This window comes from Parasteatoda tepidariorum, chromosome 5 (assembly GCF_043381705.1).
Source record: "Parasteatoda tepidariorum isolate YZ-2023 chromosome 5, CAS_Ptep_4.0, whole genome shotgun sequence".
Taxonomy (NCBI): Eukaryota; Metazoa; Arthropoda; class Arachnida; order Araneae; family Theridiidae; genus Parasteatoda; species Parasteatoda tepidariorum.
The window spans coordinates 7,250,022-7,270,180 of NC_092208.1; the positions used below are offsets into that span (position 1 = coordinate 7,250,022).

Consider the following 20,159-nt stretch of genomic DNA (forward strand, 5'->3'; position numbering starts at 1 on the left):
ATGTTTATTCAGAGAAAGTACGTTTTTGTGTCTGATTTCGTAACTTAATTAATAGTTAGCACTAATTAATTAGCATATTTGAGGTCACCCCCAGGAACCATTAAGATTGACACTTAGTTCGTGAAAATCGGATCATTAGAACGAAAGTTATTCAGGGTGATATCTTTTTTTTTCTGCGGACTGTACACTATCGTTTGCCATTGCAAAAAGAACGTGCTTAATACTTTGCCGCGTATTTTTATTTCTGCTATGCACTATTCATCTAGGCGTACATATATAGGAGTCCTACAGTCAGCCAACTCATTCGATAGCATAACGTACTCAATTATTAATACGCTATGCTATTTTATTTCATTTATTTTATTTCATTTATTTTATAGCCGTCGTTGAGCACAGCCGACCCATTTTTTTTTATTTTTTTTTTTTGGAGTATACGACTACTAATGATCAATTCCGTAGCTTTGTAATTTCGGGCCCAATCCAGATGAAAAGAGAACTGGATCAAGTATTGGGAGACATTTGCCTTCGTGGAGGACTTTTTAATGGAACTAACTCGCATTTGCGTTACACTGAGAGGAAAACCCACGAAAACCTTCCACATTTAGCCTGAGGGTAAGGGGTCTCTAAACCATGATCCGTCTACCACTGAGGATATTTTACGTCAGCACTGTAGACGGTGCAAGCCGATCGTGCGATCCGGGTGCTAAATTCGTATCGACTAGCCATTTTGGGATTCGAACCTGGTTCAACTCATTGAAATGCGAAATCTGTATACTCTGAGTCATCGCGGCTCCACTGTGTTTAGAAGATCAACACAAAGTGAGGACTAAAGTAGAAAATGAACACAAAGTGAGGACCGAGACTAAGTATGCACAATCCAGTTTGCTTTCAAAAGGTGTCAATTTTAAGTATGATAGTTAGATACCGCTGCAATCGACGTTTGACTAAGGTCCCCCATGGAGAATTTTACTTCTCCGCGACTACTTATACTTTTGACGCAAATAAATTTTACACGCATATTTGTTAAAGTTATTTAATTATTTATCTTAAATAGGTAAAAAATATCCTAATTCTTTTATGGAACTCTTTACATTTTTATATTGAAATGTGTACTGCAGCTCAATCATCAAAGACATTATCAAAACAACTTTGGAAGATACATTAAACCCAATGTAAATTTTCATTTTATTTTGAAAATCTCTGGCCGTCCAACTACCGTACGGATCAGCGTCTCCATTTCTCCTGAATCAACTCTAATTTTCTAGATTTAATTACCTCATCACCGGAGACTCTGGTTCGGCGATTTTGATTCTCAGCCAGGTTTTGATGACTATCCTTTAAACTGGACTTTTAGTGACTTTAAAATTTTTTAAATCTCATGGTGTTCTTAGGTTGGATTTGAACTGTCCTCGTCATTCACACCATTTTTATCCACTTTTACTATTTCAACACTATTTTTGGTGACTTTACTATTTGTAACTCGTTTAATTGTTTCCTTAATAGGCAATTTACCCTATGATTAGTTTTTAAATTTTATGCCATTTGATTGCCTCAATATAAGGGTCTGTTGACCTAGAATGGCAATTTATATTTTATTTTGCTTCTAATATAGCTGGTGTTTTAAATTTAGTTGTGTTTTTAATCCATATTTTAGGGTCAGTTGACCTGGACTTTTCATGACATACATGCCAGAAATATTAGTCACGTTTTCTTAAAGATATAATATTCTGACTAATTGTAGATAGCTAATTTTGTTCAACAGTATTGCTCGCCCGCAAAGTTTACGGGCTGTTGCCATATGACTTTTGTATTTTATGCACTTTATGTATTCTATGTTCTTTACTGTTTTTACTTGGTTTTAATAAACATTTACCCGTATGCCCTGAATTGGGGCAGGTCGGGATAAATATTTTCATATTGAAATGTGCATCAGAAATTTTAAAAATCAACTAGTATTAATCTTTTTAAAAAAGTAACTAGTGAAAAGCAGATAGAATTTTTTAAAAAAAAAAGGTTAGGAAAAAGTAAAACTCACACGAAACATTCAATCCTCTTTCAGTAAAATGAAAGCCCACAACATAAAATCTAGTTAAAATGTAAATATTTATTTTAAATAAATAATGACAAATAAGCTCGAAAACGAATAAAAATATTTACGAAATAATACTGTAAAAATAATTTAATATTTGTCAGTTATTTTTAAAACATAAATTACTTATCAGATGAGTGAAAATGTTAGAGGTTATGAAAGTATGAAGTAAACAAACGTAGTGCTACAAAGGTTCTTTTAAATAGGCGGTTTCAAAATTCAGACAATTTAAGTAACCAAAGAAAGAATTCTTCTTCTTATTAAGAATTATTCTTAAGAAATATTCTTCACTAAGATTCAGAAATTCATTCATGTCAGATTATTTCAATAAATGTTTTTTTTTTCCCTTTTCGAAAAACAGTCAACTGATCAAATCTTTTGCTTTTGTATGAAAATATAAAAATAAACGTTTAAATAATCGTTTGAAATAAATGACTTCAGATAAACAACAAAACAGCCAATCGAAGAATGGGGATTATTCGCAGACGATATCAACAAACAATTTATTTTTTTGCTTAGATGTTCTATAAACAGTAAAACGTGACATTTTTCCAAATCGCTTGAGGTTTAACATACCAGTCTAGGCCTAAAAAAAAAGGAGGAATAGACGGCATTTCCTTTAAGAACATTAAGTAGATTTTTGTGTTATTCAAAACTCCAGTGGCTTTCAAATAGAAGAAAGAAGAGATTACGTCATGTAAGCCGTAGAAATATTCGAGTTTTTTTTTCTTTTTTAACAATAAATAACAAAGAAAGGAAGGAAAGAAACTGTTTAAAAAATTTTTTATGGGAAATAGGAAATGCCCATTTGCAAAGAAACATTTCACTTCGTTGCTCAATAGTCGACAAAAAATTATAATGAAAAATCTGGCTTTTCGTTAATTTTTTAAACTTGATCAAATGACACAAGTCACGACATTTTTGTCATGATAATTAATTTTAAAAAACCGTTCAACCAGAATAATTTGTACGTGAATGTAAAAAAAAAATATAAAAAAATAATTTTGCAATAAAATTAAAAGAAAAAATGCATAATTATCATACGTTTCATTATTGTTTTTCTTGAATAATTGAATAAAAAAAACTTATAACTTATAAACGTAATATGCATCTTTAACATAATTAGGTATCTTTAAAGTAAGTATTGCAATTTGAAAGATACTATTGCACGCACTAGCTAGTTATATAAAGAATTATTATCAAGACATTTTATTCTTATAAAAAATTATTCGAGTATATAGTATACACTTACGAAAATATTTTCCTTTTTAAATCCTTTCAGTTACTGGATGTGGTTTCGAGCATTATTTCAGAGGTTTCGAAGAAATTTGAATACATTACATCACAAATTATTTTACTATAAAAACAAACTTTATACAAATTATTTCACTATAAAAACAAACTCTATACAAGTTATTTTATCGTAAAATCTGACCCTTCGCAAAACACTTTCTCTTAAAAATGAACCCTTAACAGATTTTACATTTTAAAAATGATTCCTTCACAAAATTCGTTTGAGTCGATGACGTCATTAAGTTAACAGAAAGACGTCGTTTTATGTTTTACTCCACAAACAGAACCTTATTTTCAACTTTTGCTATTCACAAATGTTGGACTGTCTCAGAAAAAAAACAACAGATTCCACTTTAATTCTTAACTCAAAAAATTAAGAAATTTTTGTTCGGATTACAAAAACAGGGCCTTTAACAAACACTCCAGACAAGTCCACAAATTTTGGCGATTTTTTACAAAATCACTTAAACGGGATTCTATTATTACAATTTCACACTGCTACAGAAAGAGCCGTGGTGGCTCAGGAGGTAGAGCGTTCGCCTTCCAATGAGGTGATCCGAGTTCGAATACCAGTGGTGGCTGGTCGATACGAATTCCGCACCCAGCTCGCACCAACAGCGGTGCAGACGTGAAATATCCTCAGTGATAGACCAATAATGGGTTAGAGTCCGTCAAGATAACCGTAGGAGGTGTCCGAGAATTCCCTCATCATGTAACGCAAATGCGAGATAGTTCCATCAAAAAGTCCTCCACAAAGGTCAATTTCTCCCAATACTTGTTCTAGGTGTTTCCTTGTCTTCTGGATTGGGTTCAAAATAATGAGACTATGGAGTGGAACATTGGTAGTCATAATCTCAAAATTGGGAAGGAGGTTCAACCATGGTTATAAAATTGTACTACATGAGTCGCGGTGACTCCGGGGATAGGGTTTGCCTCCAAATGAGGTACCCGGGTTCGAATCCCAGCGATGGCTGGTGGATACGAAATCCGCACACGCCTCGCACAAACTACAGTGCGTTTCTTGTTTTTTCAGTGGTGTCATCTATGACCAATAATACGACTTCAGACAGTCCGTTTTACAGTTTCCGTGTTTTTTTTCCCCCTCCATGTAATATAAATGCAGGATAGTTCCATCAGAAAAGTCCTCCACGAAAGCAAATTTCTCCCAATACTTGATCCAGGAGTTCCCTTGTCTTCTGGATTGGGTTCAAAATTACAAGGCTACGGAGTTGAATATTGGTAGTCGTAAGCCTAAAATTGGGTCGGCTGTTCAACGACAGTTATTAAAAAAAAAAAAAAATACCACAGAAACACGAACTTACCAAGAAGTGTAGAAAAAATCGTGTACTATTAAATCCCTTAAACGAAAATAGTCTACTTTTGGCCATTAAGGACATATAAATATTAATAGCAATACAAAATTCCCCCTAAAGAAAAGACAGAATCTAATGACATTAATATTCCCCAAAATTCGGTTATTATATTTTTTTTATGGGGTTATGCGGTATATCATTACAACCCCTATTAGGTCACACAATATTCGTCAGGCTCTGAATAAGACTATCCCTTTATTTAAAAAAATAAAAATAAAATAAATATATATCACTAACCACTTAAATAAATCCAGCCCCGGTAATTATCTAAGCGTAGGTTCGAGGATTTCGAAGCAGTGTGTAATGACACTCTATAAATGATAGTATTCCATTGCCCACACACTACATTTAGTGCAGGTAAAAGCTTTATTTTTTAAATTTTATTTTTAGTTTTTAAGAAAACTGTTTTGAGTTGTAGGTTGCAGCACTCGCGTAAATGCCCGTCAGCATTAACGTCAGCTGATCCATCATCGTCAAATGAGTATATGTGTGACACAATAAATTGGAGTGTTTAAAATACTTTAACCCTTTTTTACGCAGATCGGACTCCGTTTCCCCTTTATTTGACGCTATAATTACAAGCAGAAATATGCTTTGATTTTTTTTTTATTAATGATAATAAACTGTCTAATAATTACTAAAGAAAATCAGATTATTTTGAATTATATTTGTGCTAAAATATAAAATCCTAAAAAAGTAGTTTGAATTGTAAAAAAAAAAGTTTTTTTTAATTCAGATTTAAAAATTTATCAATGATTGATTTTCTAAATGGGATACCCGCAAGTGACGTAGTGTGGGTATCTCGAGCCTGATTGGTTGTTGAAACGTGGCATTTGTTTACGTAAGCAACTGTTTTTTCCATTCTATTCTAAGATAAGCCAGCCCGTCATGTATCAATTCTCTTAAAGGCCTGGTTTCTTAGGACATGCGCCTTATCTGGGCGTCAGCGTGACGTCAACGTCCCGCTGACGCCAACAAAATACTGGTTTGTTAGCTCAAGGCCTGGTTTCTTAGAACTAGCGCCTTATCTGGGCGACAGCGGAAAGTTGATGTAGAGCTGACGCCAAAAAAATACTTTTTTGTTAGCTCAGCGTAAGCAGTCGGTCCAACGCAAACATTATCTCTCATTGCGCATGCGTTAATAACGTAAACAAATATTTATTTTGAATTTATATTGATTTTGTTATTGTCGACCAGTGTTTTAGAGAGCAAATAATGACTTTGTCCAAGAAAAAACACATTATAGCTGAGCTAAATGAAGAGTGCTATGTTTAATGAAGAAGCTATNCAACAAATTCGAAAGCCGCTTTTCAAAGTGATTTTCACCCCTGATAAAATTTAAGATCCACAAGCATTTTAGGGTATGATAATTGGGCTAAACTGGACAGGGACACCCCATGGTTTTCACATCTCTTTGCCCTCTGTCACCACCAAAGGGCTATTCTCTATGCCTGCAGGTGTTCTATTCATCCCCAGATAATTGGCCTTTTACTACCTAGTAATGTGATATGAAGAGATGTTTATCTTGTCTTTTTCCTTGTGGTACTGGAAAAAGAAAGATTTATCTGAGGATCGGATCATTGGAAGTTTTTATTCTGCATTCTGGAGAGTTTTCTAAATGATTCTTTTCAATGTTTTATTTATTTTTTTGAAATTTGTATTATTGTTTTTAAAATTTGTATTTGAATGTATGTTAAATTTATTTTTTTAAAACAAGCAAAATATCAAAATATTTTGAAAAATTAAAAAAAAAAAAAAAGACGTTGATGTTGGTTGATTTTGCGCCTTTTTCAAATAATGCGCCCATGGCTCTCGCCATGCCTGCCATACCCTATATACGCCACTGCCTACGTCACAGATCGTGTTATTCCTACTAAATTTTACTAGTAAACAGCATTTTCTGCGAGCCTGATTTCTAGCAACAAGTAAAAGCATCAAACGAAGTGTCTTGTTATAAGTCGCTACTCGCCAGGTTGGAATTGTATTAGTCTAGTTCCTTTGGAAATAATTTATATTGTTGTTTTACCGAAGTTTATGAATTTAGTAAACATATTTAAAACTCGATTTATTAATTAAACTAAAAGGTATATGTTATTTCTAGTAAGTGGAAGTAGTTGTGCTTTTTTCATATTATACCCAATTAAAGAAATTTCAATAATTAGCAATTGTTTTTCTAAGATCTAAATATATACAATAGGTGAAATTAAAAACAAAAATTATCGTTTGGAAGCAGACCGTATTAGGAAGATTTTATCATCAACGCAGAAAACGATAGCGATGTTTCGTAATCGAGGTTTTACTGTATTTTACTCTAAAATGCTGACGATGAATATTTTCTTTCGCGCATTTTTGGGAGAGCCCCTTGCACACAAAAGCATGTTTTTCGTCTTTTAATTCCCCGAAGGTTTGGCAACCCATTGATGGATCGGCAAGAAGTGTTCTAAGACCAGTAATGGCTGGGGGTGAGAAAAGCATTTATGGAACACTTATTTTATTATTTTCGAAGATTCCCTTCCCTGTTTTGGAGACGCGTATTAAAATCTTTTTTTTTTTTCGTATTTATTTCGATTTTGTATTCTTATGCTATATTTATTTCAATGTCATCTTACCTAAAATTAGGCACACCGTTTTTCTCCCTCCATCTTATTTGTTTGAGGATGAATTAAAATCTTCTGCCGTGGGGGTAGGGGGCATGTCAAAGGGTGTTGTCCTCTAAGATCGATGATTTCAACACTGTCGGAAGAAGAAGTAGGAAAACCGGCCTAGCTTTTGCTGTTTCAAAGTCGTTTAAGAAATACAACTGAATTGCGCCAGGTTTTTGATCGTTAATGATTACTGCTCCTTTCCAATAACCCTCCCTTCTTTTTTTTTAAACTCAATTTCAGCTTCCAGAAGAAACGAACAACTCAATAATTGATAGTTAAGGATGGCATACTAGCACAGATTTTTTTTGAGATAAGCTTTTCAAGCTGTGGTAGTAGTAGACAAGAGAGATTGCGTGGCGTACTAACAAAAGTGACAAATACGATAATTGACCAAAAAGATATAGTTTAATTGCATATTAAACAATAACTAAAGACCATCGATTTAGTAATTTTAAAATTTAATAATTTTTGAAGAAAAGAGCTCGAAATCAACTTTTAGAAGTATATTCCCGTTATAAATAAAAACTAGAGATTTTTTCAACAAAAAAAAAAAGTAACAGGCGTTTAAATGACTTATAGATTATCTAAATTTTACGAACTATTGACGATGCAATTTTTGACATTATATCCACGATATAGCCAATTTACATGCTATATAATTTATAACCGTCGTTGAACAGCCGACCCAATTTTATGGGTTTATACATAGTTTACGACTACATAGTTTATACATAGTTTACGACTACTAATGTTACATTCTATAGCCTTGTAATTTTGAATCTAGAAGACAAGGGAACTTCTGGATCAAGTATTGGCAGAAATGTGCCTTCGTGGAGGACTTATAGGTGGAACTAACCCGCATTTGCGTTACACGGATAGAAAGACCACGAGAACCTCCCACGGTGAGCCTGACGGCAAAGGGACTCTAACCCGTGATCCGTCTACCACTGAGGATATTTCAAGACAGCACTTGGTCCATGCAAATGGGATGCAGATTCGTATCGATCAGCTACCGCTGGAATTCGAACCCGGCTCACCTCATTGGAAGGCGAACGCTCTATCCCCTGAGCCATCGTGACTCAATTTACATGCTATTGGGATGGTACAGAATCTAGCAGAGTTATATTCCTACTAAATACTTGAGCCGCCGCGGGTTTCTTTCAAAGTATACCGTCTGGGACGGGATAGCCTTGTTGTTAGGGTGTTGGACGCGTGTTCGAGTGGACGGGAGTTCGAATCCAGCCGGCCGAAGAATCCCCGTGGTGACTGATGCACGTTAAATCTGTCGGGGTCACAAAGTCTTCTAAGTTCCCATAACAAATCAATACCTCTGGGGGTACTTATCCAGGAGTTCCCACGTCTTCTGGATTAGGTTCAAAATTACAAGGTTACGGCATTGAACATTGGTTGCTGTAAACTTTATTTTGGGTCGGCTGCTCAGCGACGGTTATAAAATTAAAAAAATGTGTACCGTCTAAAATATAATGATTTAAAATATCATTCCAGCAGTAATAAACAACATTTAGTTTGAGAGCATTGTGAAAAATTTAAAGCGCAAAATGTAAATGAAAATTTCTGGATGGAATTCTGATTTTGTTTCCTAATTTGCCATTGAAATCTTTTTCATCAAATTATTCTTGAAACGGCACGAAACTAAAAACAGATGCGTTATTTACGAACTGAGTAAAAAATTAATATTCAAAATCATCGTTACTTGGTGAAAAAACTACCTGCTCGAAAGAAAATTAAAAATGTCAGTGATAGCTAGATGACATCTATCTAAGATAGAAAAACTGTCGGAACATAAAAAATGCCTGACTTTGAAGCCGTTAAATTTTGGAAGAATAAAAAATAAAGTCTGTGACAATAAAATTTTTTATGAGCTGTTTAGCATACCAGCCAGCATTGGAGAAATAAAATAACGGAGATTTTACAATTAACATTTTTTAGGCTACGAGTAAAATTTTGATACATCATGCAGTACCACGTATGTCAAAAAGAGAAATTCAAAATTGAAAATAATATAAGCACTGAAAATAATTTAAGCAAAGTAAAAAAATATGTAAATAAGTCTTAATCTAAAGAAAGTTTTTTTAAACCATTATTTATAATTACTTAAACTATTTTATTTTATAACCGCCGTTGAACTGCCAACCCAATTATGGGTTTACGACTACTAATGTTCAACTCTGTAACCTTCTAATTCTGCACCCAATCCAGAAGACAAGAGAACTCTTGGATAAAGTATTGGGAAAAATTTGTCTTCGCGGAGGACTATTTGATCGAACTAACCCGCATTTGCATTACATGGAGAGAAAATCCATGAAGACCTCCCATGGTTAGCCTGACGGCAAGGTGCTCTACCCCATGATTCGTCCACCGATGATACTTTACGTCAGCACTATGGTCGGTACGAGCCGGGCGCGGTATTCGTATCAATCAGTAAGCGCTGGAATTTCAACCCGGTTCAACTCCTTGGAAAGCGAACACTCTATTCCCTAAGCCATCGCGTCTCAACTTAAACTATTAACACTCAACATACTGCAGTATTGGCAATAGCATCATCCGTTGAGGAATAAGAGAAGTATTTTAGGCATCAGTGAATATTTTATCACCAAAGAATTTTTTTTTTCAATTTCTTCAACAAATACGGAGAAATTTAGAATATACGGGTAAACAGGAGATAGTCGTTAATAAACAGGAGACTAGTCAGGTATGGATTAGGGAAACGTTCTTGAAATAAACGGAGATCAGATTTTACAGGAGATTTGGGATTAGAATACCACTTGAACAAAACATCGTATTGAAACAGGAGTAGTCAAACCGTTGCACTTTATTCAGTTCTTATATCATGCGAAATTTATAGATACTTCTAGACGATTTAATCATAGTTTTACACACTGAGGGCGCATGGGAAAAGAAGATGACTAATTGTACACAAGTTGTAAGCCGCATATCGCTGGTTGACTGAATGCAAATAATAACAAGCTTCCTAAAACAGTAAGAGATTTAGAAAATTTCCGGTGTACCCCTCCGCTTATGTTAACCTTGCGAGGCAATGTGTGAGCAGGCTCAATATTCTAGAAAGTTTTATTTTGGTGATTTTTGTTTAAATTGACACATAATTTTACGATTCATAAGAGTTTTCTGCGAATTATAAATTCTACCAGGTCGTGGAGCCTAAAACAAATTTAACAAAATTAATATCATGGCATTAAAAACAAGTGTAAAAAGGTCTGGTTTCTTAGGACAAGCGCCTTATCTGGGCGTCAGCGGAAAATTGACGTAGAGCTGACGCCAAAAAAATACTTTTTTGTTAGCTCAGCGTGAGCAGTCGGTCCAACGCAGACATTATCTCTCATTGCGCATGCGTTAATAACGTAAACAAATATTTATTTTGAATTTGTTTTGATTTTGTTATTGTCGACCAGTGTTTTAGAGAACAAATAATGACTTTGTCCAAGAAAAAACACAGCACTCTTCATTTAGCTCAGCTATAATATGTTTAATTAAGAAGCTATGTTTAATGTCAAAATCAAAATCTTGGCTGATTTCAATGTGCTGTTGGATGTCGTCCGCCATTGCTTCTGTGGTTAACGTCACGTTGTAGTCCAACTGCAGTTGAGTTGGACGGCAATTGTAGTTCAAGATGAGCGTTCGATGACGTATACTATCAAACTCACAAATGAACCAATCAGAGGTTAGCGCTGATTTCCAGCTGACGGCGTCCTGTCCTAAGAAACCAGGCCTTTAAGGTTAGCCATGTTTTGATATTTGTTTGTGTAGCATCATACAAAGCGTGCGCAGAGTCTTTCATATGTTGTTTGTTTCGTTGAAAGTTAGATTGAAAAAAAACGCGTTATATTCAAAACAGTACAAGTATAATGATACTGGATAATGCGTTTTTTTTTCAAGCTTAGGCGTAAAAATTCAGGCGGAAGTAGTAACCCGAAGTCTTGCGATGAAGTTTAGCCCCTAGTGCCATCTGCGCTTAGCTTTACTACCATCCATAAATTAGAGTGGAAAAAAAACATGGCACATTGTATTTAAAAGTTCCGGACGCTCCGTGGCAGAAAATAGGACGTCAATTCTATGCTGATATCGACTGCAGGAGAAAAATTAATGAAATTCTAAAATATACCTTAGAAGATCTGCTTACCCCGAAAGTACCTTAGAACATTTTTAATCCTAGAAGCACTTCGCCTTGAAAAGGGGACAATTGAACTTTTGGTCGACTATCTTAATTATTTTATTAATCTTATTTTAGATCTTATATGTTTTTAATGTCATTTTTCTTGTTTTTACCATTTGATGTATTCAAAAGATTAGCCAACCCTGCCTTGAAGTTGTCACTATCAGACAAAAATCATGTGAACACAATATTATCATCCAAATTGGGGAATATATCGCAAAAGAAATATCTAGTGGGACAAAATCCCATGTTTAGCTATATTGTATGGTGATCAAAGGATATTTTGTGCAGATACAGAGACCTTTTAAATATGAAACTTACCCGTCGCGGTCCTTCCAGCATTCAAATGAGAAAATGGTTGAAATAATCCCCAGAAATCACTACTATTTGATATGGCTGTTTCGAGCATTGTGGCTGTAAACATGCCATCTAAAGGCATGCACTGGAGCACTATCTCTTCCAGAAGATTCTCGATTGCCGCCGTCAGATAGATGGCAGCATACTGATGCACAAAGGAACCAATTCGAACGTCGCACATCCACCTATGAAAACGCCCAACAGACAGCTGAAGACCAGCCCTGGCACTTTTGCTGAGTTTCATCTGATCACCGCTGACAGCCGAAATGGCGGCAGATCGGTGACAAGCTTTGATGCAGCTGTCTGCCAGAGCGGGTGACAGTACAGTCTTCAAGGAACTACTGATATCCTGCTTCGTGCACATTCCCAAAGTTTTGGAAAACCTTTGAGCTTCTCTGGCGATTCTCACCAGAGGTCTCTGGAGTAGGTAGGATAACCTAGGCACGGTTTCCATCGATATTTGTCCCAGGTGCTCTCTCAACCTGCCCGTCTGCATCACTTTCAAAATGTCGTGATTGGACCAGGGCACTCTCTGGAGTTCCATCAAACGGGTGTGATTGTCCACCCAAACGAACTCATCGGCGTTTGTGATGTTGGTGTTGATGGTTTCGAGGCTGGAGTGCCTCATCAACCGTCTGACCGGTTCGGATTCACTACCACTCACGGAGGAATACGTAGACGTGGAATAACTAGTCCTGGATCCGTGAGTACGCACCGAAAGTTGTTCGATAGCCTGTCGAATGTCTTCAAGTCCACAGGCACCTTCGAGGGGTGTCCTGTGGGGTTTCCTAGAGGGTGTGGGCTTTCGACACACTTTCGTGGAAGCGTGGTGAGATGACGTAAGCAGTCTTTCGTCTTCCGGCACCGACTTTAAGGGAGTTCCCCTACCGAACCGTTGCTCTGATGAGTCCGCTCGCCCGTCGTTGAATTCGTCTAATTTTTCACACAATCGACCAGAGACTCTGGACAGAACGCCATCTGTAGGAGAGGAGCTTAAGTAGGAAGACTGGCCATCACTCATACTGGCATGCCCAGAGGACCTACTGTGCAGAAATTAGTACAAATTAGTGCAAAAATTAGTATGAAATTAGTACAAGTCATGCAGTTATTTTCATGCATATTACAGGGAATTTCTTTTATTTAGTTCCAAATGAGCATTTTACTCTTAAGATGGATGGCAAACTTCGCATATTAATGCTTTCCTCGAATATTTTAATTTCCATTATACATCGTATGGTTACATCCATTAATAGCCCATAGGAAAATATACTTTAAGTAAAAAAAAACTCTGTTTATTTTTCTAAAATCACGTCAAAACTGTAAAAAATTCCAGATCAAATTACGGTATAAAGTACCGGCAACTTTCGGTGCATCCTCCTTAAAATCAATTTTACAATACAATTCATTTTGACCGTGAAATATTTTATCTTAATGTTCAGAGTAATGCTTATTTAATCTGAGTAATTCAGTGATTTTACGGTAATTGTTATCGTAAAATTTACGGTATATCTGATTTTTTTGTTCCATAACATGTTCCGGTAAAAATGGATTTTATGGTAAAAAAGAACCGGCACCTTAAGTGCTAGAATTTTTTACGATAATTGGATCAAGAAGTTTTTTTGAAATGTATTCTGTAGGAATTTTACTTTGCGTTGATCAATTATATCAAAACACCAAATTTATTGTAGAAAATTATTAATTTATCATGCGTTAATCGGAATCAAATATTGAAATATTTAAATAAAGAAATTTATATGATACTTTGTTTATACTATATACTATACTTTGTTCTACTATTTTATTTATAGTTTGATTTCAAAAAGTTTAATATGATTTTAACCATTTTATGTTAAATCCCATTGTTATTTTGTTTACATTTGCCTTAGATTTAAACAAATTATTTCACCCAAATGTATCATTAAGTTTTTTTTCCTTCGAATTATCCTTAACTTTCCGTAAATAAATGCATAAACAATAAGCAAACAAAAGTTTATAATTATGAATATAAGTCTTTTATAAGTAATGAATTCTGCAAAAGAACAATTTCAATGAAAACTAAAAAAATGTGTAATAGTGTAAATTAATTTAAATCACAATAGATCGAATGCTTTATCAAATGCCATTAGCATAATATAGACCAAAAATTAACATTCCCTTGGGTAATTCATTTAAAATCTCTCGAATTTTAAAATTTTTTAAACATTTCAGTTATATTTTCTTTAAAAAATATTGTTTTTTCTTCTTTCAGTTCTTAATATATTAAGTTACCATCATAGGTTAAAGTAGCATGGAAGTGCTTCACCTACTCTACGTCTCACGTATTTTCTACCATCACTACCAAAGAGCGATATTTTACTCTCATTGCTCCAGATTACTTGCTTCCATTGATTTTCTGACCATTTAATGTGTTCTTTTGCCCACTTAACTCGTTTTTCGCGTTGCTTTTGATTTAAATATGGTTTTTTTCCTTGGAATTCTAGCTTGTAGTCCAAATCCTGATAACCTTCTTCTTATTGTTCTTGAACTTATTGCAATACCCGCTGCATTCATTTCACATCTAATGGCATCTGATTAAATTTTTCAATCTTGAAGGCATAGCCGTTTAATTTTTCTATCGGCAGTAGCACTTGTGCATTTTTTTTCGGCCTGATTTGGCTTTATTTTCCACTGATTTCGTTTTTTCATAACGTAAACAGAACGTTTCGTACACCAGAACAAGTCACTGAACCACCAACTTGTCTTGAAATTTCAGGCAAAGAGAGGCCATTTTCTCTCAATATGACAATTCGGCTTCTTTTTGTAGATGTCCAATTAGTTCTTCTTGTTGATGACATTGTTTAAAATTAGTTTAATTAAAAAAAAGGACTTTAAATATTCAAAAACAGCAATACTCTATTTAATTGTACTATAGTATGCATCATTCCGCAAAATATTTCCACAACAATAACTCTTTTACCATCCAAATAACCTAAACTATAGTTACAGACATTTGATTAGTCCTAAGAACAGTGTTTGTGATTTGCTAGTACGCTTTTATTACAAAACACGTCCTCATTTAAAACGATTTGTGTTAGTATGTTCTACTAAAATGTGCATAACTTTTTTTGTAATGCAGATATTTTAAATCTGGTTTTGTTATTAAATTTTACATTAAATTACCTTCAATTTGATATATAAACGTTTGTATTTAAGTGAAAATTAATATATTCTACAAGCACAAAAAGTTGAAAAACATGAAACTTTCAAAAAATGCCCACACTTTTAGCCACCACTGTATATAGTGTCTTACTTGAAAGAATTGTCTGGATTATACATGTTCAAAAAATATGCAACATGTTGATGTTCAAAAAATATGCAAACAAACTTCCATCATTCCATGATGGAAAATGCTTCTTTAATACTATGATGGTTAACCATCAATAGAAGTATGATCCCAATTATACATTTCCATGAATGTTTAATGGGAATTCTTGTTGGCTTTGAGGAATATACCATCAAAACAATTTGGTTTCTTAATGTTGGATCATCATAGATTCATACATCATGACACATACAGTTCTAATTCCTACATTGGGGTGATGGTTACCTATGTTTGTTACCATTAAAAAATATAATAGTTCATGATGGAATTACTGATGGTTACCATCAAGATTATGTTGATCCATCAATGGAAAATCATCAAAAATTTTGACGGAATTACTGATGGTTACCATCAAGATTATGTTGATCCATCAATGGAAAACCATCAAAAATTTTGACTTGGTGCGAACAGCATTATAATCAACCTGTGTAAAATCTGATGTACCATTTCGGTAAAACCAAAAGAAAGGAGATAAACATGATTTTCGTCAGCAATGGAAAACTACGTACTAAATACATGTGGTTATTTTTCCATTGTAGATGAAAAATCATGCTATTTGGTGTCAATTTTTGGTTTTATCAAAAATGGTAGAGGAGATTTTAGACAAGTATCATACCATTATTCCTATTGACAAGGTGTTTAGTTTCGTCAAAAATGATCGATGAGATTTTAAACAAGTATCATACCATTATTCTTATTCCCAAGGTGTTTAGTTTCAATATTAAAAGAATTCATAATGAAATATATTTTTTCCTTACTTATTTTCATCACTAGAAGATCCTCCGTAACATTCATGACGTCTTTGAATCAGCCGCCCATCATCCAACCCTAAGACCTGTGGGAAAGACAAAATATTTCTTCTCTTAGATTTCAGTCGAGTTGGCGGCCTTCGGCGACATATTATAGGATCGCCATCTGAGGAACTTTTACTAAGAGAGCCACAATCTGTGTTGGACATGGAATCCATATACGGCGATAAGTGACCATCTGGCGAGAACTCATCCTCTTCTGCATCCTTATATTCCCACACAAGTTGGTGACCCCTGAAATCTTTTTCTGAGTACTGTGTTTCGCTCAGGAAAGTTGGAGACGTTTTGGTGCTAAGTCCTGGCGAGCTCTTGGCATGAACAATTGAATGGTGCTGATCTCGTTGTAGCTTGGACATTTCCGGTGGGTGGGAATAAGTATTACAGTTATTAGAAATATTGTATTCCTTACTAGTTGGAGTTTTACAGTTTATTCGATGAGAAGGAGCATTATTCACTAAAGAGTCTTTACTGGGAGTTCGAGCGCGAATCTCTGTTGTGATTGGCTCTTTTGAGGGTGGCCGGGAAGTACTAACGTCCTTATTGGATGACCTACTAGTACTCCGTAGCTGTGATGGCACTGAAGAAGAGTCTTTACTTGACGGTCTAGAGATAATTGGCTGCTGAATAGTGTTGACTGAAGACTCCTTGCTTGGCGGTCTACCACTGTTGTGAAGAGGAGAAGGTTCCCTAAAAATATACACCACAGATTACTAAAAAAAAACTTAGCAATTAAAGTTTCAGTTTTTTTGATAGCACAATATAAATCTCAATTAATATTAATCTTAATGTAAATTCTCCATTTCTGAATGTCAATCATTTTGCATTTTGAAGTGATAAAGAATAACTAGGTATTTCATGGAATAACTAGACAGTCAGTTAAAGTGTACAAAATTATTGAATTTTACGATTTAACAAGGTATTCTATAGAATAACAATTACTTGATCGATAAAGTATGAAATACGGAACAAAAAAGTTCTTTGAACCAGTTTTGAACCACTTACAGCTGCTTTGCAATGACGTTTGCGTAAGCTTCATTCCGCTGCTTTTAGGCGTAGTTATTGCTGTTATTAATATAAGCTGTAATAAATTTTATCTGCTTTTTCTTTATTATTTATCAATTAATCATCCTCAATAGGGATAATATTTATTTTTTTTAAAGAGATTTCATCAATTTATGATCAAATAATTTATAAAATAACATTGAAATCGTTTATTTTTCACTGCTTTTCATTAGTTACTTCATGGAATAATTAGGTATATAATTTTTCATCTATTATGTATTTTAGCTGACTTGTTCAGACCTTTAATGAAATACCCAGTTATTCTATAATCAAGAAAGGGGATGCTGGCGAACCAGATATAACTTCGAGCTCTACATTAAGCAGCCCCAAATTACTCAAATGATCCGCAATAATAGGCTAACATGACTGGGCCATCTATGGAGAAGCCCTGAAAATAGCGCCATGAAAATAGTCACCTTTTAGAATCCCGAGAGGTCACGACCCCCTACTAGATGGCTCAACGACATCGAAAATGATTTGAAAACACTAAAGATTAGAAATTGGAAGGGAGTTGACATGGATAGGAGGCGCTGGCATTTGTCAGCTGTTGAGGAAGCCAAGGCCATCAAGGGGCTGTAGCGCTGACAAAGAAGAAGTTATTTTATGAAATAACTGAATTATACACTTCAAAGGTACGATATGAACAATATTCTTTTTCTTAAAAAAAGGTCTTTCAAACTGGATTTCGAAGCATAGATTCTCGTTATAATGTACGAATATGGATAAAGTACTTGCTAAACTGCTAAACAATGCAAAAAACATTCTGAATAAGTTTTGGTCCAATGGTCAAATTTTTAAGTTCTTGACGGTTCGCGGGGATGACCGCGGGGATATGCTGACTAATTTGAGCAGAGGATATTAGTTCTGAAATCAGACACAAAAACTGCAACGTGGTAAATATAGCCCCAATAGTTAGATCAGAATAGCGTTAATTTAATGAGCTTGATCCTTTAATGTTAGTTTTACTTTTGCGCTATATATCTCTTGAACTTTTTAAGCGATTTTAAAAAAATTTGCGCACAACTAGACATTTCCCAGATTTTTCCCTAAATTTTCTCTCAAATCTATTAACACTTTAATCGCTAATGACGGAATATATCGCCTTCCACGGGAACGCGAGATATCTCGCAAGTGCTAAAACTGGAACGTGTAGCATCTAGGGTAGAAAAAGCCGCGCTATTGCAACGCCTCCTTATAGCTGAAAACCTCCACACGGTTTCTTACAGGTAGTTCGATCGGACCCCTGCCACCAGTTTACGAACGAGCCATTCAATACAAATTCTAGCAAAAATGAGAAAGTGGTAGAAAATATATGTCTAAAAATTTGTTTAATTTATGGATGTGATTGGTTTTTGTCTCATTTGCTTGCCGACCACCAGAAATTCAATTTTCAAATATATAATAAATTTTTCTCAATTAGTTTTAAAACAGAAATTGGGTTCATGCGCACAACTGCTTCACCTTTTAAATAATCTGCGCAGACAACTTATAAAAAAAAAATCGTGTGGAGGCTTTCTGATATAGAAGGTGATGCCGAAGATTAATTTTAAACAAGATTTATTATAAACAAACAAAATTCTTTTTAGTATATATACGTTAAGTGAATTATTTTATTTTATCCTTCGGATCATCCTCAGGGATGTTTCCCAGACCGTCGCCAATAGCCCATTGTGCAGCTCTAGTGCGACATAAATCAACAACAATGTCATTTATTTTATAACCGTCGTTGAACAGCATTCCCAAAATTGGGTTTACGACTACTGATGTTCAATTCCGTAGCCTTGTAATTTTTAACCCAATCCAGGGGACAGGAGAACCCCTGGATCAAGTATTGGGAGAAATTCGCCTTCGTGGCGGACTTTTTAATGGAACTAACCCGCATTTGTGTTACATAGACAGGAAAACCGCGAAAACCTCCCACGGTTAGTCTGACGTCAAGGAGACTCTAACCCATGATCCGTCTACCCCTGAGAATATTTTACGTCAGCGCTGTGCTGCAAGCCGGGTGCGGAATTCGTATCGACCAGCTGTGGCTGGGATCGAACCTGGGTCACCCCATTGGGAGGTGAGCGATCTATCCCTTGAGCCACCACGGCTCTACTACTTAAAGTATAAACACTCAACATACTGCAGTAATAGCAATAGCGCCATCTGTTGAGGAATAAGAGAAGTATTTTTGCTGTATTTTATCGCTATTTTTCTTTTTAATTTCTTCAACAAATACGGAGAAATTTGAGAATATACGGGTAAATGGGAGATAATCGTAAAATACAGGAGTTATCGTTGGAAAAAAAAAACAGGAAACGTGGCAGGTATGCTCGTAGCACCTAGGGTAGGGCGGAATATAGCGTTTAATGGAATAATAAAAAGAAAATATCTAACCTGGAAACATTGGCGTGGGGCGGCGACTTTTCCTTTGACTTCAGAAAAGGTGCTGAAGAATGTGGCGTGTTTTCTCTGCTGTTTGGCGAACACAAATTTTCTTTGCTAGGACTCCTGCCACCAGCCACGGTGGCAGGAGGACTCTGCAGGAGATTCTCTTTGCTGCTGGCTTTAGTAATCGTCGGTGGTGCATCTCCGTCATCTTTGTCGAATGGTTTCAAGGGATTTCCCCCAAAGAGCCTCTCCCTGCTGGATGTCCTCTGGATGAGTGGTGGACTACTACTGTGTTGTTTACTGCTCATCTCTCCTACTCTCCGAGGTTTGGGCCTGATGATGTCATTGTTGAGAAGGGGCTGCCAATATTGGTGAGCTTCTCTGAATTCAGGGACAGGAGAGGACATGATCACGGGAGGAAAGCATCAGTGAGGTGGTGGTGGTAACCACCCTGGAAATAAAATTGAAATGCATGTAGAGCAGCTACGGTTAAAGTCAAAATGAATTTGTAGTGTATCTACCACTACAAAAATATAATTGCAATTCACTAGTGTATAAGACATCAGTCGAATTCAACTCTCCCCCCACATTGGTGACCCGGA

At 35.4% G+C, this 20,159-nt stretch overlaps 1 protein-coding gene across 1 annotated transcript in view; it reads right to left on the minus strand.

Annotated features, from left to right (window-relative positions):
• LOC107453622 (ankyrin repeat and BTB/POZ domain-containing protein 2) overlaps positions 1–20,159 on the minus strand; it is a gene marked incomplete in the record, with an annotated part of 89,464 nt that overhangs the window by 54,252 nt on the left and 15,053 nt on the right. Inside the window, 3 exon segments of the mRNA XM_043046411.2 lie at positions 11,914–12,992; positions 16,069–16,806; positions 19,564–20,008. Coding sequence (XP_042902345.1) covers positions 11,914–12,992; positions 16,069–16,806; positions 19,564–19,964 — 2,218 coding nt within the window.